At 40.1% G+C, this 22547-nt stretch overlaps 2 protein-coding genes across 2 annotated transcripts in view; one reads left to right on the forward strand and one right to left on the reverse strand.

The window, feature by feature from the left end:
* Positions 1-22225, forward strand: part of Gycbeta100B (guanylate cyclase soluble subunit beta-1-like) — a 146741-nt gene extending 124516 nt beyond the window's left edge. Inside the window, exons 12-13 of the mRNA XM_067144105.2 lie at positions 4648-4805; positions 21982-22225. Of these exons, the coding sequence (XP_067000206.1) occupies positions 4648-4805; positions 21982-22111 (288 nt within the window). The 3' untranslated portion in view covers positions 22112-22225. The remainder of the gene's footprint in view (positions 1-4647; positions 4806-21981) is intronic.
* stops (SOCS domain-containing protein stops) lies at positions 7377-15234 on the reverse strand. Its single transcript, XM_067144104.2, has 2 exons — positions 14944-15234; positions 7377-8243 (listed from the first exon to the last, which is right to left on the reverse strand). Exons 1-2 carry the CDS (start codon positions 15232-15234, stop codon positions 7569-7571), a joined length of 966 nt encoding a protein of 321 aa, XP_067000205.2. The 3' UTR covers positions 7377-7568.
* Positions 22226-22547: the final 322 nt, after the last annotated feature.

Raw genomic sequence — 22547 nt, forward strand, 5'->3', positions numbered from 1 at the left:
AGAGAGAATCGGAAGATGGGAGGCGTATGTATTTGAGTTATAAGAGAGAAGGTCAGAAGAGTAATCAGAGAGAATCGGAAGATGGGAGGCGTACGGATTTGAGTTATCAGAGGGATTATGATAGTCTTAATACGAGTGTTATCCAAGTGTCGTTATCGAGCCAGAGTATTTCAAATTCACAGGGAATCGGGTAAATAAAGTGAACAGTCCGAAGGTAGAAGATGAACTGGTATTTAGTATTTATTTAGTATAAGTAGTTATGTAATGAAAGTAGATTTAAGAGTATAGTGTGATTGTGACCTAAGTAATGTTAAGTGAGATATTTAAGTAATGACGTAGTCGTAGATAATGAAGTAATTAATAGTAGTAGTAAGCTAGACGTAAGAAGTGTTCTGTTAAGAGATGTAAGTACTTATAATACTGAGAATATGATGTAAGTAGTGAGATAGTAACTCCGATGATGGAAATTGTGAAGGTAAATGAAGGTACTATTAAATATTATAACAGCCGTTGGGTAAGTCAAAGTGAGTAAATAAAATGATAGCGGTACCAATCATAAGTAAAGATAATTGTAAGTTTCAGACATGCCTTGTTGTACCAAAGCTTGTGTATTCAGTTGTTTTAGGAGCTAACTTGGTTGCAAATCATGGAAGTAGAATAGACTTTAATTTAGGTAGTGTGTGTCTGTTCTATGAGGAAACTAGCACAGAAGTACGTGTTAATTATGATGGGTCTGAGGTAAGTGTTTGGTGACGTGTGTTCTTTAACGATATATGAGTGGTAAGTGAAGGCGTTCCTAGTGAGAGGAAATGTTTTGAGGTGTGTTACGTGCCTGTACGACCAGTATCCGAGGGATAGTCGGTATGAGGCAGTGACGTGAGGTAATTTGAGTGAATTACAGGAGGAGTAATTGTGTTCGATGTTAGGTAAGCATCGAGAGGTATTTAGTGGTAAGTGAGGAAGAACACGTATATGAACATAAATTTGTAGTACATGACCATTCATCGTTTGTGGGAGGTAAGTACCCCATTCAACTTAAAAATGCTAGTGACGTCTAAGAACAGATAAACATTATGCTGGATTACGGAATAATTGAACCATCTTGTAGCCATAGTATTGATTCTTTTAATTATTGTTGCCAAGTAGGATGCGATTTCTTGAGATATGTAAGTTTACAAGGGCAAAATTGATTCAGTTTGAGTGACAGAGTGCTACTCAGAGTTCCATTTCATCATCTGCAGAGGCGGGAAATATGTTGAAGTTATATTTTTATCAGGGGTATTTCACTATTGTGAACCGTATCGGGGAGTGTGCATATTCTTATAAAGATCAGGAAGGGGATATTGTCGGTATTTATAGTATAATGAATGTAAAGAAGTACTTCACGTGAGATTTGTTGAGATAATAATAAGATGATTAATTTTTGTAAGAAACTGGCAAAATAAAACTAACATATGCGATATGCGTGTGAACCAAGTGTCGTATTAGTGTATTGGAAGAATAAGTGCTACATTGTCATGTAATGTGTGACAAAAAAAACGGAGAACAGGACATTGGACAGTTATATGCGATAACAATATGCGAGAACAGTTCTCATATAAGTGATATTTCACAAAAAGTTTTGATATGTTAAAAAAAGAAGAAGAAGAATGTAGTGTAATCATTTAAAATTATTTGTATGTGTTAAATTGAGTGCTGTACTCTTGTGATTTGTATGAGAGAAAAAGAGAATGGGACACTGAACAGTTATCTACGATGGCAATGTGCGAGAAAAATTCTCATATGTGATGTATTATAAAATGTATGGATGCTGAAAATGAAAATTATTGTTGTATACTCATTTAAAGTGTTTATATGTGTCAGTGTTATATATATATAATATGTTGCTCATAAATCAATCGATTCTTTGGTCTTCGATTTATTTATGAGGGAGGCGAATTGTAACGGTTCAAATCCCGTTACAAGATGATATCTGTATTTTATTATTTTATCTGTATTATTATTATTATTATTATGTCCTTATTATTATGTTATCTGTGATATTGTTACTATTATTGTAATTATCAGTCTTATTTAATTCGATTTTGCAATTGCCTGTTGCTTGCAAGATTGTACTTAGATGTATGCATATATACGTATGTGTAGAATACCACTCAATACCTGTACAGTGAGAATTGTTGTATATATCAGAGATTGGATGTGACGCTGGGACATTGTGCAAGATTAGTGGCGATTCTGCCAAGTCATCGCCGAGCCATGGCTATGTCATCGTATTTATTTAGAATATGCGCTCAGAGAGTCGGCCGCCGCAGGGCTATTTCACCACTGTATGTAATATCTGTCGCGTAGGTGGGAGTATGTCATTGTTATTTCTGGAGATTACGTAGCGGAGTCAACCAACGTCTATATAAGGTGGATGCATATTGTAGCGTCAGTCATTAGTTATACGATGCAGTACAGTGAAGTAGTCTACTAGATCAAGAGGCCTTAGTTGGTTAGTCAACCAGTGTGAACGAGAGATGGTGAATACTCAGTGAGCCATTATTGGTCATTGAGAGAGTGAGACCAAATGGTTGGTCCGTCACTTAGTGGAAGACACGGACGCAAGGGCTTACAATGAAGTCAGAGAGGGCAACCCAGGACCTACCAAGAGGTAATACCATATTGACTTACAAAGAAGTCAGATGAGATGGAGAAGAAGCAGTCACAAGGATGTATCACCAAGTTAGGCGTGACACATCTACAGTAAACACCAGATCAAAGGAATACGTCGTAATTACACTAAAAGTGTTGAAGGTACAGTCAAGTGAATAAGTGAGGGAAATATTTCGTATAAATTGTTAAATGTCCGGTCAAGAAGAATTCAAATTCATGCCTAGTTTCTTTCTGTTGCAATGTCATAATTTCACATTCTCATCTGTTTTATCGCAACAAGACTCACTATTTTTTGATATATTATTTAAAGAATATATATTGTTCTATCAAACGAATTCATAGTTTTATTTCAATGAAAGTAAAATATCTTAACCTCAAAATTAATGGGGAAACCGAACGCCAATCTCCTTTCCCAGAACTTATATGGTATGTTGTCAAAAGTAAGCTTATTACCCCACACCCTAGAGATAGTCAAGAGTCTCATTCTATTATTGCTGCACTGAGTGGCAGCTGGCGCCCTTCAAATAACGTATGTGTAAGTAACCAGGTAACAAGTAAGTGTGAGTACAAGGTTCGACGAGTGTGTATTTTATTTAATGAATGTTAATTTTCATAATTTCCATTTTAAATGCAGATATTCAGATTTTTCAAGTTAAATTCAGATTTATATGTCTCAAAAGTTAGTCAGCGAGTTAGGAAGTTCTCAGTTTATAGCTTTGATATCCTGATAATGATCTTTGTTGTGTCATCACTTATGTATTTCTTGAACTTTGATTACACTTAGAATCTTCCCCGTTATTCTCCAATATTTGACCTCTAATTTTCTTAGGGGCGTATATGCTCATCATATACAACCATTCTTATGTGTATAAAATCAAAAATCTTACTACTGGTCTGTAATTGCGGTGTTTAAAGATTGGTGATTGTAAAAAGGTTTGACATGGATTCTCTACTTTGGCACATCACGTCATTTATTTGGTTTGATTAACTCCTCTGACTACGCTGTGTTTGACCTGTTACCCCAGACTGGTAGGCTTCGGCAGCCGGCACAATTCCCACCCTTGCCACTAGGTAGGGCTTCATTCATTCCATTCCTGACCCGGTCGAATGCCTGGAAACAGGCTGAGGAATTTCATTTATACAGTAGTTGTAGGTATTTCGCTATCTTGAAAACCTATTATAGCATGATAAAATTTGGTGCTTATTGCAACATTATCATCATCTTCATCATCATCATCATATTATTGTTATTATTATTATTATTATTATTATTATTATTATTATTATTATTCCACTTTCCCCACATCTGTGGAGTCACGGGTGCGAACTGTTGATTAGGCCCAGTTTTACTGCCCGATGCCCTTCCTGGCTCCAACCTTATGTCGAGCGATGTAATCACTATTGCGCGTTTCTGTGGTGGTTGGTAGTGTGATATGTTGTCTGAATGTGAAGAGGAAAGTGTTGATACAAACACAAATAACCAGCCCCAAGCCATAAGAATTAATCAGAGTTAAAATCCCCGACTTGGACCGGAATCGAACCCGGAACCCTCTGAACCGAAGGCCTTCACGCTGAATATTGAGCCAGTTATTTGGACTTGGAACTTATTTGATGATTGTTATAAATTCATTTTCTTGAAGTCTATCTCAAAACCTGTTTTTGCAACAATTTTTTTTTGCAAACTAGATAAATGTATGGAAGCCTCTTTAACGTTCTTGCTAATTAAGGTGACTTTATCTTCAAACGTCAATGTTATATTTTTCTAGCCTGTCCCAATGTCTTAAGTCTCTGTTAGAGATGTTATTCATTGCTTAATAATCGTCTCTAGACACAAATAAATAATCGTGGTCCTGTTTTAATCGTGCATGGCGATGACACTTTACCGCTAAATAAGATTTTATTATTATTATTATTATTATTATTATTATTATTATTATTATTATTATTATTATTATTATTATTATTATTATTATTATTATTATTCTGTTACAGAAAATCACCATAGGCATACACTCCGGAGAGGTGGTCACAGGGGTGATTGGACACCGCATGCCGCGCTACTGCCTGTTCGGTAACACTGTGAACCTCACGAGCCGGACGGAGACAACGGGGGAACCAGGGCGAATAAACGTATCGGAGGACACCTACAGGTAAAGTTCCTTAGTTCTCTTCTTTGTATATGAAATCAGGAAACACATAATTGTGATGTTGGAGATGATACAGAACGTATTGTAGGTATTATAGAGAATATCGACCTACTTGTAGAAACACCGGTAGAGATCTTACGTTAAATTTGTCTTTGATCATCAACACTACGAAGGATATTCATATAAATCTGTGTCTGACTTAGAGCCCACCTAATGACCATGATGGTTAAGGCGTCAAGCCTATATGGCAATACACCTTGGTTCGAGACCCGTTAGTCGAAAAATGTTCACCATCAGATTGCTGGCCGGTAGTGTACAAGAAGTGGTGGTATACAATGTCTGATCACTAGATTGCGTACCAAACTCCTGGATTCAATTCAAAACCTCTCCGCAATCTTCACATGGAGTGAGGGCATACGATGCTGTTTATAGTGATCCGTCCTTTGGAAGGGGATGTTAAGCCTTAAGCAGACCCCTCGTTCTATTCGACAGGAGTACGCTTTGGGCTGGCTCTGGACTGCACCCTCTCCCTCTACTGCCATATATCGCGTCATTCATTTCATTTCATTTCATTAACTCCTCTGATGAAGTGCTAACGGCCGTAGCCGTGTTGAAACACCGGATCTCGTGAGATCTCCGAAGTTAAGCAACATTGGACGTGGTCAAGATTTGGATGGGTTGCCACACGTTGTTGTGGGGGTAAGGGAATGGAGGAGCGGAAAGGAACTGGCTACCCTACTGTACGTAAACTCCGGCTCAGGCACACCTTTGCCGAGGTTCGGACCTGCATTCTGGCAGAATACACCCTTACCTTTATCTCATGAGGTTGACGTCAAGAAAGGCATCCGGCTGTAAAAACTCGCTACGAAGATTCATTTCAATTCATACCGGAGCCTGTAGAGAAACGGAAAAAGGGATTCGACATATATACATGTTTGACATAGCTTCAAATAGTGCCTTAACAGACAAATCCTTAGTGCAGCGTAGTACGTCATGTCCTGGCTTCAAAGCTGTCTGGTACATTAGTCTCTGAGCGGGGTATCATGTGCCATTCTCTTTGAAGCACATCGCACAGCTCATTGAGATTTGAATAAAAGGTTGTTAAATGTTCTGAAACATTCAAGCTAAGGAAGTTCACCCTGTAACAATAAGCTTGCCCGTGAAAATTAAATGTAAAACGAAAAAAGTGTGTCTTAACCAAACAGACTGAAATTTATTCTGAGTAGGTTGCTTAAGTTTTCTTGTAGAGTTCGAATTGCCTTCACTTATTGGAGGTAATGTAGGCTGTAAACTGATGTGTACGGAAGAGAGTGTTCAAATCCAACCATACTAATGCATAATTCAAATAACATACCTAGTGTTACAAAAGTAATTAAAATATAATTTGTGCCCAAAGCCTGCAATCTAATATCTTGGAACTTGAAAATAGGTGAAATGAGTAGGGTATAAAAATTAGCCTTTCCAAGGCTAATTTGGTGTCAGTAGGTAAGAAATCCAAGAGGACTGAATGTCAGATTGGTGACAGAAATCTGGAAAATGTAGATAATTTCAATTATTTACCGATGTGTGTTCTCCCAGGACGGGATACGGGGGAGGTGCATGTAGCTAGTTGTAAGGATATGCATGAGCACTGAGCTGGTATCTTAATTTCTGTGCCTTAGTCTAAAAAATGCATCAAAAGTTTAAGTTTGAATGCTGATTAAAGTTATATTGAACAAGGATTTCTGGTCTGACCATCTCTGCCTCACAAACGTATCATCGCAGGGTTCGGAGGAGGAATACATAAGTTGATCAAGGGATTAGTAGCATTCCACGCTCCAAAACGATGATTTATTTGAGGGGAGACGGATTTGTGAAAGCAATGAAATTTAAGGAGAGATATTCTCAGATCATTAGGGAGATCTGTTGATTGATAGTTCACAAAACGTCTAATTAACTTATGCTGAACACAAGATAAGTCAGACTAATGAAGGAACAGAGGAAATCTATGGAATGTCGTCAAGCAATTTTATTATTTATTTCAGGTAAAATATATAAAAGTCATTTCTTGCTTTATTCACCAATTACTTCGAGAACAAATTCCATCAGCACATGAATCTTTCCCTCACTGTAAAATACCAGACATATTTAATTATCTTGCAATATGGTATTAAAACTGGTCGAAAGGTAAAGCAAAATTTCTTAAACGCATTAACAGAGGTCAACAGCTTTCTGGCAATACTACGTATTTGAATTGTATAAGAACCTTGAGTTATCATTACATATTAATGTGGCCACTCAAGGAAATCAGACCTACTGACTTTTTTTTAAATGCTACCTTAGTTTCTCAGCTTAATAGTATTATCCAATGCCGTCACTTAAAATATAAAAGTACATAAAATTCATTTATTGACAAAAAACGTTATCGCATTTATTATATACCACATGTATCTTCATTTGTTAGCAGATAAACAACAAAAAATTATTATTTCATGAAAAATAGGTCACAACTTCACAGACATTTTCTCTATTGGAAGCTTTTCGATGCACATGGTCTTCATTATTATGATTGAGGAACACTTGGAGGGAAATATTGAATTTGAACTGAGAAAATACAGCAGTCTTGGAGACTGACCCGTTGATTGCTTCAATGCGCAATTATGTATTCGTTCATACAGATGTTATGATATTCGTTAAACCACCTATTTGTTTTCAACAACAAATTACTCGACAGTTCAGTCATTGTAACAACCTACCTTCACACACGAGACATACATTATAATTTCATCAGTCTTCCACGAGATCCAAGTACTTCTGAAGAGAAACAGGTAAAGGGAGATCTGCAATACCTCCAGGCAACTGCCAGTTTTCTAATAATGTTTTTCTTAGAACGCAACGACAAAGATGCTTCAGTTGTGGAGGCTGATTTCCGCGCCTGCTCTCTGGAATGAAGCTGGCAACATGCGAGTCCTCGTCGTAGTAAATGATGTCCCTCCACAGGCCAACCTGCTTTTTGCGTTTTTGTGGATGTGGTAGGACCGCGGCCATCGGGACCCCTCTCAGTAAGTAGCGCAGGCAGGTTATCTCTTGGCCGTTTCCAATGACCACAGGTACCGGCGTGTTCTGGGCAGCGCGTGCTCCATATCTTAGTAACAGAAGGGCCGTGTCAGGTTGTCCGAGCTGAAGTGCAAGGCGCAGGGGCGTTGTGTAGCAGTACGACGACATTGGGACGTCAGCCAACCGAGTAGGAGTGCCGCAGTCGAATAGGAGACGTTCCCCCGCAGCGTGCTCGAGGAAGTACTCCAGCGCCAGGCAGTTCTGCTTCTGGGAGTCGTAGTCGCTCTTCCAGCCAGACAGGACATGCGTCACATGTGGACCCAAAATGGCGCCGATCATAAGTCGCTCCAGAGTACGCTCGCAACGAAACATGTTCTGTAGTACCTCACATACGATACTGCGATTCTGGAAGAGAAAGCAAGATGTTTAGTTCGTTGTTTAATTTTCTTTCTAATTATAGTTACATAATCTGAATAACAATATCAACTACTTTTGCAACACACTCTCTTTATTTCCGAAGTAATGTATGACCAGGATTATTTCATCCATGCGTAATGACACATACTCGTATGACTCTTAGTGTTATTTATTTCATTCATATCAAAATGATGCTAGAGTGGTATATTTAGGACACCGATAGCAGCCCAGTTTTACATAGAAAGTAACCATCGTTACTCGGGATACATACACACAATCAATCAATCAATCAATCAATCAATCAATCAATCAATCAATCAATCAATCAATCAATCAATCAATCAATCAATCAATCAATCAATCAATCAATCAATCAATCAATCAATCAATCAATCAATCAATCAATCCCTGGTCACAGGGGTCCCGGGTTTGATTCCCGACTGGGTCGGGAATTTTAACCATAATGGGTTAATTTCGCTGGCACGAAGACCGGGTGTATGTGATGTCTTCATCATCATTTCATTCTCATCACGACGCGCAGGTCATCTACGGGAGTTAAATAAAAAGACCTGCAACTGATGAGCCAAATTTGTCCTCGAACACTCCCGGCACTAAAAGCTATACACCATTTCTTTTTTTTCCCAGCCCACAGTTGGTACCATTTTCTTAACGCTACTATTTTTTCTGAAATCTCCGGAACAAATCCGGCTGTTTTCCTCTGTTTTTCCAGTTCTCGAATCAATAATCCTGGAGAGAGTCCCACACACCGGAAACATGCTCTAATTGGGGGTCTTACCAGAGACTTACAGTATAAGCCCTCTCCTTTACATGCTTACTACAACCCCTAAATACCCTTATAACAATGTGCAGTGATCTGTACCCTATATTTACAATCCCGTGTATGTGATTACTCCAATGAATATATTTTCTTATATTAACATCTGGGTACTTACATTGTTCCCCATGAAGTACTATCACCCCATCAACACAATAATTAAAACTGAGAGGACTTTTCTTCTTTGTGAAACTTTTCATCCCATTTATGTTAATACCATTGCGATATTTAGTCAGTTCCTCGAATTTCATGAAATCAGTCATAACCCCTGATGCATTGATGAAAAAGACCGCATTTTAATCTCATTAATTAAGTGAAAAAAGTCGTTTTCATAAGTTCGTGATGTATCTAAAAAAGTACTTATAATTTTAAGATAACGATTCTAATGAGGGTCATATTTTACAGATAGGGCCTAAGTATATTTAGCCCACGACCCTTATGTACAGCTCATAATGCTCTAGAATACTTCCACACATACCCGGATTCTACCTTTGATGTTTAAGGCACCGTTACCTAAGAAAGCGCTCGAATGTCGTTCTGTCTTTGATTTCCTTCAGCAAAATTGCCATTACTAGTTTACCTTTTCTTGGCGATTACATTCTCGATAAATGCTTTGTACGGCAATGGAGTCCACATCAAAATATGTTCAGATTATCAGCTACAAACTCTGACATACTCCTCAGAGGACTCCCCTGCGAACCATGTGACCTTGCCGCGGTGGAGAGGCTTGCGTGTCCCAATGAAGCAGATAGCCGAACCGCAGGTGTAACCATATCGGATGGGTATCTGTTGAGAGACCAGACTAGGGAATGTTTCATCGAAGGGGGGTAGCAGCCTTTCGGTAGTTGCAAGGGCGGCAGTCTAGATGATTGACTGATATGGCCTTGTAATAATACTCAACATGGATTAGCTGTGTTGATACTGCTACACGGCTAAAAGCAACGGTAAACTACAGCCGTAACTAACTCCCGAGGACATGCAGCTCTCTCTGTATGACTGATGTCATGACGATGGCTTCCTCCCGGGTAAAATATTCCGAAGGTAAACTAGTCCCTCATTCGGATCTCCGGGTGGGGACTACACGAGAGGGGGCGATCATCAGCAAGACGGATACTGACATTCTGCGAGTCGGAGCGTGGAATGTTAGAAGTTTGAATCGTTGTGGTAGATTAGAGAATCTGAAAAGGGAGATGGATAGAATAAAGTTAGATGTAGTTGGTATAAGTGAAGTACGTTGGCAGGAAGAACAAGATTTTTGGTCAGGCGACTACCGAATTATCAACACAAAATCAAACAGAGGAAATGCAGGAGTTGGTCTAATTGTGAATAAGAAAATAGGGCAGCGGCTAAGCTACTACGACCAGCATAGCGAGAGAACGCCAACCACAAAAGTGCAGGTCTATATGCCTACTAGTTCAGCGGATGATGAGGAAATCGGAAGAACCTATGAAGAGATAGAAGATTTAATACAATATGTAAAAGGTGAAGAGAATCTAATTGGGAGACTGGAATGCAGTGGTAGGCCAAGGAAGAGAAGGTAATACAGTAGGAGAATTCGGATTGGGACAAAGGAACGAAAGAGGAAGTCGGTTGGTTGAATTCTGCACTGATGATAATTTAGTCCTTGCCAATACTTGGTTCAAACATCACAAACGACGGCTTTATACGTGGACGAGATCTGGAGACACTGGAAGGTATAAAATATACTTCATTATGACTAGGCAGAGATTCAGAAACCAGGTGTTGGGTTGCAAAATTTTTCTCAGGAGCAGGCGTGGACTCTGACCACAACTTGTTCGTCATGAAAGGTCATTTGAAGCTGAAGAAATTGAAGAAAGGAAAGAATGCAGAAAGATTGGATCCATACAAGTTGAAAGAAAAGAGCGTGATGGATTGTTTCAAGGAAGATGTTGCAAAAGGACTAAATGAAAAGGCTGAAGGAAACACAATAGAGGAAGAGTGGATAGTCATGAAAAATATCATCAGGGCTGCTGAAGAAATGTTAGGAAGGAAGAAAAGATCAACTAAGAATCAGTGGGTAACTCAGGAGATACTAGACCTGATTGATGAACGACGAAAATACAAGAATGCTAGAAATGAAGAGGGCAGTAAAGAATACAGGCGATTACAGAATCAAGTGGATAGAAAATGCAATGAAGCTAAGGGAGACTGGCTGAAGGAGAAGTGCAAGGATGTTGATGGTTGTATGGTCCTAGGAAAGGTTCATGCTGCATACAGGAAAAATCAAGGAAACCTTTGGAGAAAGGAAATCTAGGTGTATGAATATTAAGAGCTCAGATGGAAAGCCACTTCTAGAGAAATAAGACAAAGCAGAAAGATGGAAGGAACATATCCAACAGTTGTATCAAGGTGAAGATGTAGATAATTTGGTTCTGGAACAAGAAGAGGCTGTTGATGCTGATGAAATGGGAGACCCAATTTTGAGGCCAGAGTTTGACAGAGCTGTGATAGACCTAAATAGGAACAAGGAACCAGGAATTAATGACTCTCTCTGAATTTCTGACTGCCTTAGGAGAAACCAACATGGCAAGGTTATTTCATTTAGTGTGCAAGATGTATGAGACAGGAGAAGTCCCATCAGAAAGATGTTTTTGAAGACTTTCTTGTGGAGCGTGACGTTGTATGGAAGTGAAACATGGACGATAACTAGCTCAGAAAGAAAGAGAATAGAATATTTGGAAATGTGGTGTTACAGAGAAATGCTGAATGTGAGATGGAGAGATCGAATCACAAATGTGGAGATACTGAATCGAATTGGCGAGAGGAGATCGATTTGGCTAAATTTGACGAGAAGAAGGGATAGAATGATAGGACACATCTTAAGACACCCAGGACTTGTTCAGTTGGTTTTTGGAGCAAGTGTAGGTGGTAAGAATGGTAGGGTAGACCAAGCAGATTAGAGCAGATGTAGGATGCAGTAGTTATGTAGAAATGAAAAGTTTAGTACAGGATAGGGTGGCATGGAAGGCTGCATCAAACCAGTCTATGGACTAATGACTCAAACAACAACAATATTTATAGACAGATCAGTTGCAGGAAATCCAGTCTCTCTCTCTCTCTCTCTCTCTCTCTCTCAAACATTCTTCCTTAGTGTGGGGTTGTACATTGAGTAGATGACAGCACTGAATTTCGAAAAAATGTTACGACGATTGTCAAGTTCATAATAATATTGATAATGATATTACTGACTTTACGTCACACTGTCTATTTGTGCGGTTAAGTAGACACCGGGTGGCTGGAATTATGTTCCGCAAGAGCTCTTTTACTTACCGATAAATCTACAAAGACAAGGCTGGGATAATGAAGCACCTTCTAATACCACCGAACTGATGCAGGACCGAACCCGCCAAACTGAGATCAGAGGGCCAGCGCTGTACCCCTTAATTACTCAGTCTAGAATAATAATAATAATAATAATAATAATAATAATAATAATAATAATAGGTTTCAAAGAAGATGGAGAATGGACGAGAGATAAATATTTTTAGAACCTTTACATTCTCACATCCAGGCAGCTGTACTTTTCCGTCAAACTAACGTTGATATGAACCGGAAAATACGCCTCGATAAACTATTGAATCCTACACCATTTGAATATCTTGCGATTTAAAGTCATATTACCGACTACATGACACGGATCGTGTAGTAGTAAGTCGGACTGAGTGCCTCAGAAGATTGAGGCGCTGGCCTTCTAACCCCAACTTGGCATGTTTGATCCTGGCTCAGTCCGGTGGTGGTTGAACGTGATCAGATACGTCAGCCTCGTGTAGGCAGATTTGCTGTCAATTAAAAGACTCCTGAGGGACTAAATTCCGGTGCTTGGGCGTCTCCGAAAGCCATAAATGTAGTTAGTGGGACGTAAAAACCAATAACATTATTGTGTACCAGTAAACCTGAGTTCGGGAGATAGTGCGTTCGAACCTCGCCGCCGGCAATTCTCTAAGTGGTTTTTCATAGTTTCACATTTTTACACAAGGGAAATGTTGGGGCTTTTACCTACAGGAGTATTCTGCACTAGAGAAGGTACATTCTGCAATAAATATCGTTGCCTTAACTCTGAAACAACCCGTTCTCCTAGAACTATTTTGTTTTATCCTGAAGAATAGTTTTACATCTAAAGCATTCTGCTACACTTTTAGTAGATAATTTAATTAAGTTCTGAAATACGAGGAAAAATTCCTTGATTGTTTGTGTATTCATTGGCTAAGAGAGTAAGTAGTGCTACTCGAAAAACAAAGGTCATCCGAATCACAGTACACTGTTTTGCTCTTATGCCACACCTACTATACTGAATTGGTATGCAACTCTTCGATATAATGCAAATATCTAAAGATTTTAGCATGAAACTTATTACAGAAGTGAATTAACAGACCATCCATTTGATGAATATAAAATTTCCCATGTGGGGAGGGGGATTAGAATATACCCACCGTATCTTCCACCCGTCGTAAGAGACGACTAAAAGGGGTCCCAGGGTTTCTTAACTTGGTAGCGTGGGATGACAACCACGGGGTCCTTATCTAGGTTCTGTTATTACTTCCATTTACTTGTGGAAAGTTTCTAATTTCAGTATTTTCTATCGGATGTCCCTTGATCAACTCTTGTTATCTTCCGCCCTCAATGGTATTAGGTTTACGAAGTCTGGGACGCCGTTCATTGTCATGCCCTTCCTCGTCCTTCGTTTCTTTTACTGATACCTTCATATCTGGAAGGATTCGACCTCTTATGCTATTTAGGGTGGGGGGCGACAGATACCCTGTCTGTAATAAGAGGCAGCTAAAAGGGGCCCCAAGGGCTCTCAACTTGGGAGCGTGGGCTGGCGACCACGAGGACTTTAGCTGAGTCCTGGCATTGCTTCCACTTACTTGTGCCAGGCTCCTCACTTTCATCTCTCCTATTCGATGTCCCTTGATCAACTCTTCTTATTACGTTTGGAGACCTAGGGAATCTATCAGTTGCACGCTCTTCGTGCCCCTTATCTTTCTCTGACCGATACCTTCATTTTTCAGAGCGTCGAACCCCTTCCATATTTTCCCTCTCATTAGTGTTAATAGAGGATGGTTAACGAGTCGCTCTTCATCTTAAAACAATAATCATCACCACCACTACTACAGTACCTGAACCTTAAAGGCGAAACCCGAAGATTGTTTGTGTATAAGGTCCCTTAATATTTACCACAGCTGCTTTCTCTAGGTTTTTCCGAAGCCATCATCCTTGAACATATTAAGATATTGATGGACGTGAAGTAAGTTATTGGCCGAGGGAGCAGCTCAGAGCTATATTCCGGAGACAGTGAGTTCGAACCCCACTGTCGGCAGCCCTGAAGATGGTGTTCCATGTGTTACCATTTTCACACCAGAAAAATGCTGAGGCTGTACGTAATTTAAGGCCACTGCCACTTCCTTCCCATTCGTAGCCCTTTCCTATCCCATCATTGTCCGGCTCCATGGCTAAATGGTTAGCGTGCTGGCCTTTGGTCACATGGGTCCCGGGTTCGATTCCCGCCAGGGTCAGGAATTTGAACCATCATTAGTTAATTTCGCTGACACGGGGGCTGAGTGTGTGTGTCGTCCTCATCATCATTTCATCCTCAACACGATGGGTAGGTCGCCTACGGGCGTCAAATCAAAAGACCTGCACCTGGCGAGCCGAACATGTTCTCGGACTTTCCCGGCACTAAAAGCCATACGCCATTTCATTTATTTCATTGTCATGAGAACTATCTGCGTTGGTGAGGCGTAACGAGAAATTCTAAAAAGTAAGTAGGTTATGGAAACATATGTTACAGTTTTGAATTCAGGAAACAATTACGTGATTTAAGCGGTTACTTACCTCTAACTTCCAATCGAAGCAGAGTTTGGCTGCAACGTAGAGGACGTTATGGTATTTGCCCATCATGCACACTTCTCCATTGTTGTGCATGCAGCTGGCGTGGTATCGCAGTGCTGCCATCACGGCCCGGGCACAGCCCAACTGCACCGAGCACCCCTCTCCTCTGCAGCACCCCATGATTAGAGTGTTGAGGTAGTCCACCAGCTGACGGCGTCTGTACCGGGCGAGGAGGCAGTCCCTCTCCAACTTCGAGAAGATGTCGTCAAAGTAGCAGTCGAGAAACGACTCCATAATAAATCACGAAACACTTAGAAAGTAATCTTCAAGTCTCGTAATACGTGAATTAAGATTAAAATAATATGGTTTGAACACAATGCTTATAGCGATACACACGAAAATACTGAATATTATAAATTAATAGGAAATAAAATTCGTTCTAAATTCAAGCACGACCAAAACGTTTACGATACTCAAGCTGAATACGTCACAGATGAACTGCCCTCTAGACAGATGTGATGTCGTGAAGGTTTATTTATTTATCCGGAAAATTGGAACAAAAATAGTTAAGTAATCATGGAGATAATCTTTAAATTAAAAATGGAAACATTGTTACAATGTTATAAAACAAAACGCACTCACTTTACTACACATAAAATTACTGAACTTTCAAACTGTACCACCCAACCTAAAATTTTCGCAACCAGACACGCACTTAGTTGAAGTAAGATAATTAAGTTATTTCTAATCGATACAGATATACTTGAGTTTCTATTCTAAAGAGAAGAGAATTCCCTTAAACAAACACTTAGCCAAAATAACGTACTTCCCTCTAAGAAATAATGAGACATTGCCTGTAAAATACCGACATAAAATTTAAATAATATCACAGATGTTGAACTCTTCAGATCGCATCAAGCTAAGACTGCGCAATGATTGTGTAATGATTAATAAGAGGATATTGGTAAACTATCTCCCTGATCAGCAGAAAATGAATTAGAGCCGGTTAGAACGCTCCTATCAAAACACACCTTGAGATATTCAGTGCCTGACTATAAAACAGTGCCGCAGATCATAAAGGAAATAAACTGCTCCGTCAGGGTGAAACAGAAACACTGCCATGCCTTACAGCTGACCAGCTCTATAACAAGATTACGGCCCCTTTACCTGGAAGTCATAAGGATTCCTGGGCTATTTTCGTCCCCAGACTGTGGCGCACGGTACGAAATATGATATCATTTAATTAACCACCACTGGTCTGATTAGCATCATCCTCTACGTTACACGTGCCATCACCGTCTTCAATTATTATCAGTAATATAAGGTAGATTACTGCGCACTCTTCAGTTCCAAGTTGAAGGTTTCAAGTAAACTGAGAGTTCAGTTTTCCTGTATTTTGCTCTCGATACATTCTTATTTGCTTTAACACGACGATTATCATGTCATGGCTGTAGTGGTGATGGTGACCATTCTAAGGAGAATCACTGCAATATGTCATTCCCTTCCTAAGGCTAATAAGAGTAAAAAGATGAATAGGAAGCGAATAAACTGAACAACGGTTATACAAGAGAAGTCTGCAAGGAAAGATGATATAGATTATATTTCATGACGTAGTACAACTGGGCAATCATACTCCCTTTAATACTAATATATTGGTGGTTATTGTTTTAAGAGGAAGTACAACTTGGTAATAATTCCCATTAACACTGATATATTGGTGTTTATTGTTTTAAAAGGAAGTACAACTTGGCACTCATCCCCATTAACACTGATATATTGGTAATTATTATTTCACGAATAATTGCAACTGGGCAACCTTCCGCTATTAACACTGATCAGAAGAAAGTGGAGGATTTCCGACCCTTCGAAGAATGAGGTTAACCACTAAAAGAAGAGAAGTGTGACGAATGCCATGAAAATGAAAGAAACCCTAGGCCACCATGCGTAATACCGTCGGGGTCGGAAAGGAACAAGAGTTGACCAAGAGAGGTCTGATAGGATAGATGAAACTGAGGAGCCTGGTACAAGTAAGTGGAAGCAATGATCGGACTCACCTAAGGGTCCTGTGATCGCTAACCCACGCCCCGTTTAGTTACCTCTTACGACTCAACCGCCAACCACCCACACGGGGTGAAGAAGTTTATGTTTGAATGGCAGTCAAATATATTGGCCTCCATCTCGTTGTTGTTATTGTTGTTGTCATATTGAATATCTCTGGTGGCATACTAAGTGTCGCCCAATGGCGGCGTATTCTATATGTTCATTGGTTCAGTTAACCACCTAGAAATAGTGAAATGGTTCATCAGGAGCCTATTCCTTTAATTAGCTCTGTACATTCGAGCACGTAGGAATCATTTTTGTACCAACACTCGGTTACTCTGCGGAACCAGCGAAGAGGTTCTACAAACAGGACTGAGAGTGCGGGTCTGTGAGACGTAAGGAGGGTGCGCAAGGCTGTGAGGAGCAAGGAAAACATATCTCAGGTATCACTGGCAAGATGACCAGTGATACACACAAAATTAACCGATCCGAAGCACTGTCTTAGAGCGCATTGTTAAAATGTGTCATTTGTGGTAGGTTTTGAAGGGATTTTAATTTCACTATTTTGCGTTTGTGGTGCAGTTAACCGCAATGAACTAGAATATTTTGGAAACTGCGATTTGTATAGCATCAATTGGCGTTTAAGTTTAAGTTTAAGTTATCTATGGCACTTTTAGTTAATAATACATGTTTTATGAAAGGTAAACATATAAATAACCTTAGATATGCTGATGACACCACCCTGTTGGCAGAAAGTGAAGAACAACTTAAGTATCTACTAATGAAGGTGAAAGAAGAAAGTGCAAAAGCTGGACTAAGGTTGAATGTCAAGAAAACAAAGATCATGGCAACTAAACCTATCACCTCCTGGCATATAAATGGTGAAACAATGGAGGTTGTTCCTAGTTTCATCTACTTGGGCTCCAAAATAACTGCTGATGGCGATTGCAGCCATGAAATTAAGAGACGCTTGCTCCTTGGGAGGAAGGCAATGGCCAACCTTGATAACGTTTTCAAGAGTAGAGACGTAACTTTAAGAACGAAGATTCGTATAGTGAAGGCTATGGTCTTCCCAGTAGCAATGTACGGAAGCGAAACCTGGACAGTAAGAAAGGCTGAGCGCCGAAGAATAGATGCATTTGAACTATGGTGTTGGAGAAAACTCCTTAGAGTTCCGTGGACTGCGAAGAGATCTAATAAGTCCATATTACAGGAAATCAACCCAGGCTGTTCACTGGAAGGTCAAATACTCAGGCAAAAACTAAAGTACTTCGGTCATATCATGAGAAAACATGATTCACTGGAAAAGACCTTAATGCTGGGGAAGACTGATGGTAACAGGAGAAGAGGGCGACAAAGGATGAGGTGGATTGATGACATCAAGGAAGCCACGGCTCTCAATTTAGAAAGACTTCGGAAAATTGTATACGACAGGAAGAAATGGCGCACTTTGGTCTATGGGGTCACGGAGAGACGAAAGCGACTAAACGACTAACAACAACAACAACAAACAACAAAATACATCAAAATATAAATAACAGTACTTTTCCTAACACATTCTTGAAGCAATTATACCTACGCAAGCAACACGTTGAAAACTCGATCAGCAGGAAATAATTGCATCTCATATACTCTTTCATTCATCATTGTTTAGGGGGCACCAGCCGTGCACCTTAAAAGGAAAGTTTCGTTGCTAATGAAGTAGTCACTGTTTAACATCTATGTGAGCATCAAGCCGATTAAAAAGAACACGTTATTTAATAAAACAGTGAGTTCCCAGACGTTTTATCCACCCGCCGCCACTGGTGTTACCTCAGAACATGACTTAGGTAGGCCACGTAAACGGCACCCCTTCAGATGGTCTGCAACTCGGCAGTTGAGGCCATACGTTTGTTGTTCTTGATTCGATATGCCCAGGTAAGGAGCGTGTTTGAAATTATTTAGCACAATGTTTCTTCTTCTCAATATCCCTTCCTTCGTTCACTGAGTTCTCTTCTGCGTTCTTCTGCCCATCCTGTTGGGGTTTAAATGTTCCCCTATCGGAAGTGTCCCAGTTCACAGGACTCGTCCGGAGGGTCTGAGGGATATAAAATACCCGGAAAACCTCTCAAGGTAACCTCTGAGGCCGAATACCATAGTTGTAACTCAGAGGTCGTACTAGAATGATGGCAACGGCAGTTAAAAAAAGTAACTTCTCGGGGCGCAAGCAAATTTACCAGGTTATCTCGGTGATCGGATTCTGGAGGACCACCTGACTGAATAGGTCATGCGGTTGAGGCGCAGGCCTTCTGACCCCAACTAGGCAGTTTCGACTCTGGCTCAGTCCGGTGAAATTTGTAGATGCTAAAATACGCCAGCCTCGAGTCGTTAGATTTATTGACACCTAAAAGAATTCATGCGGGACAAAATTCTGATACCTCGCCGATTCCGGAAACGGTAATTGTAGTTAGTGGGACGTTAAACCTGCAAAATAATAATAATAATATAGTATATCAGCACACATCTGGGAGAACCGTGCTCAGCGATCCTCGTCTCCAAGCTGGGAGTCCCTGCTTCCACTCATAGTCACCTATTAGGATGGTCGGGGTGGGGGTCTACCGTGGGTAGTATTCTACTCCCCCACTATCTACACGGCCAAAGTTTATACAGTTCCATTGGTATACCACACTGTGTGTCTTTGCGATTCATCAATAACGTATTTAGCATATGTTAATCTTCCAGTCTGCTAGTAATGTGTCATGATGTGAGGGAAGCCATACGAAGGACAGACGTGTTATGTAAGCCCTCGTATAGTCCACTTCATGTCATCAGCTCAACGGTCAGTTGCTTGCTATCTGCAAGGGCGGCTTCCTCAACGGAAGGTAAACTACCCGTTGTACTCATCCTTGATGTTTATTTCAGCAGTAAGGGCCTCTAGTGGAGAGGAGTGGCAGCAGAAGAAACGGAGTACGCCTCAAATAAACAACTGTCACTCTTATGTTGTTGTTGTTGTTGTTGTTGTTGTTGTTGTTGTTCGGTGTTAGAAGCTTATGACATTGTAGACCATTACATTTTCTTTTCTTCAGGCAGTATCGAGACTCAGGGCATTCCCCACACACACACCGCTACATTTATTTCCCCTCTGAGAGAGGGGGAGTAGAATAAAATCCATTGAATCTCCTGTCTGTCGTAAAAGGCGAATAAAAGGGGCTCCATGCGCTGTAAACTTGGGAGCGCGGTTTGGCGACCACGGAGCCCTAAGCTGAATCCTGGCATTGCTTCGAATTACTTGTGCCAGACTCCTCACTTTCATCTATCCTATCCGACCTCCCTTGGTCAACTCTTGTTCTTTTCCGATTCCGACGGTATTTGGCTTGCGAATCCTAGTGAGTCTCTCATTTTCACGACCTTCGTGGTCATTGTCTTTCTTTGGCCGATACCTTCATTTTCTTAAGTGTCAGACGCCTTCAGTTTTGTCCCTCTGATTCATATTAATAGATAATGGTTGTCTAGTTGTACTTCCTCTTAAAACAATAACACCACCACCACCCCACATTTATGTCTCCTTTTCTCTCCTTGTTTGACTTCTTTTTTTGCTAGTTGCTTTACGTCGCACCGACACAGATAGGTCGTATGGCGACGATGGGGCAGGGAAGGGCTAGGAGTGGGAAGGAAGCGGCCGTGGCCTTAATTAAAGTACAGCCCCACCATTTGTCTGGTGTGAAAATGGCAAACCACGGAAAACGTTTGAATTCTCGTTTGGATATAGGCTAAATAGCCTATGTCGTCGAGCTCGGGGTCATCCGAAAATTTGTGTAACGGAAACAGTGCCAAAGTATGTGATGGAAGTGTATCGTAGCAACCGTACAGGCGGCCGTGGTGTAATGTGTGGATGGATGGCCAGACAATGTAACCTAGCAACCGTGCAGGCTATGTCTTACGAATGGCGGTACCGTACCGCACTCTAGGAAAGTATGCTTGCACAACTTATTTAACGCACTCTTACACTTATAGTTCGTTTTCCTTTACACGTCAGCATACGAAAATGAACACAACGAAAATTGTTCTGATGGACTGAACATCCATATGTGAATATGAGCCGTGACCAGTCTTAAGAAAAATAATACATAGGAAGAGCATTGTGATATATGACCTCTTGCACGAACAGCGACAAATTTATCAAGGTCTTAGAAATCAGTAAAAAAAATACAAGGTCCAGAACCTCGGCTTTTGCTGAGAAAAAGGTACATCAATGTGACCAAATTTAAAATTTCAGTAATAAAAATAATAATAATTCAAAAACATTTTAAACTAAATTAACTGATTAATGTATATAGCTAGGTGCGATGCATATTACGTCAGTGTGCAAATTTTATGATTCTGACTCTAGTAGTGTCCAAGTTACAGAGAATTTAGAAAATCGCTGAATTTTCGTGCACGTTCCCCCCACCCCTGAAACTAATACAGACTTTCAAATATGCTAATCCTGAAATTCCATAATACTTCTTATTATCACGTTCAAATTAAATGTTCACGGTAAATACGGGTAGGGGTTGTGGTGGTGGTGGTGGTAGTGGTGGTGGTGGTACTGGTGTTGATTGTTTTAAAAATATTACATTAATTGAAAATAATCCTACCAGCCTCTGAGCAGAATATTTCACAGACAGGTTAATAACGACACCAGAGAAGGTTTAGGCTCTCTTTGATATTGTTTGAACCAGTTTTTTGAGCGAATTCAGTTCTACAAAACAGTCCTTTTAAATATATTATTCTTAATAGGCAGTAAATACAGCATTATTTTGTTTCCAAACTCTGAACATATAATACATAATTTAGATGAAATAGTTTCGTGATAATATATTTTCCATCTAGTTTTACCAAAAATATGGATTCGCAACTGAATATAAGGTGAAACAGTGAGGAGGTCCTTCTCAAATTCTCTGCTAAATTAATGGTGGAAATGACTGGTCTCTCAGGAAGTATCACTGCCGCTCTGTGAATATGCTTTCTTTTCCTTTTCAGATATCTGTGCAAGCCCAGTAATGCGGACCCGCAATTCAACTTAGAGTACCGTGGACCTGTCAGCATGAAGGGAAAGTCGGAGCCGATGAAAGTGTGGCTACTGTCTCGCAGCAAGGAATACATCGTGTGAGGGAATCTATACCTGTAGATATTGTACATCTTCCTAGAGCGCTGACTGTCATCTCGAATAAGATTGTTGTCTATCTGTCCCTGTAAATACCGTACCTGCAATACACGTCGCATAAAAATACATGTTGCAGATATTTTCTATATCCTGTGTCCCCTCCTCATTCTACTACGGAATACTTGGCACTAGACAAGAAAAACCCTCCTACACGAATCGAAATTATTCTCATCGGCTGTTGGGTTAAGTCTTTAATGTTTCTCTTAGAACTTAATGAGGTCTGATAATGTTCTTGTTTGAACTAGTTTTATGTATTCTTTCAAAGCATTAATTAGTTCAGGTGCTTATAGAGATCCACTGGTTGGCGCTGTTGGTTTCTTATGACAATTTTCAATAATTGACAAGCAATTTGTCTCTGCACGTTTCAGTCTGTGAAGCTGCA

This window comes from Anabrus simplex, chromosome 3 (assembly GCF_040414725.1).
Source record: "Anabrus simplex isolate iqAnaSimp1 chromosome 3, ASM4041472v1, whole genome shotgun sequence".
Taxonomy (NCBI): Eukaryota; Metazoa; Arthropoda; class Insecta; order Orthoptera; family Tettigoniidae; genus Anabrus; species Anabrus simplex.

Excerpts from the sequence above, each read along its gene's own strand:
- stops (XM_067144104.2), bottom strand. The coding sequence starts at position 15,234 with ATGGAGTCGTTTCTCGACTGCTACTTTGACGACATCTTCTCGAAGTTG. Across the intron at positions 8,244-14,943 it reads GCTTCGATTGGAAGTTAGAG|AATCGCAGTATCGTATGTGA; the intron begins GTAAGTAACCGC and ends TTTCTCTTCCAG.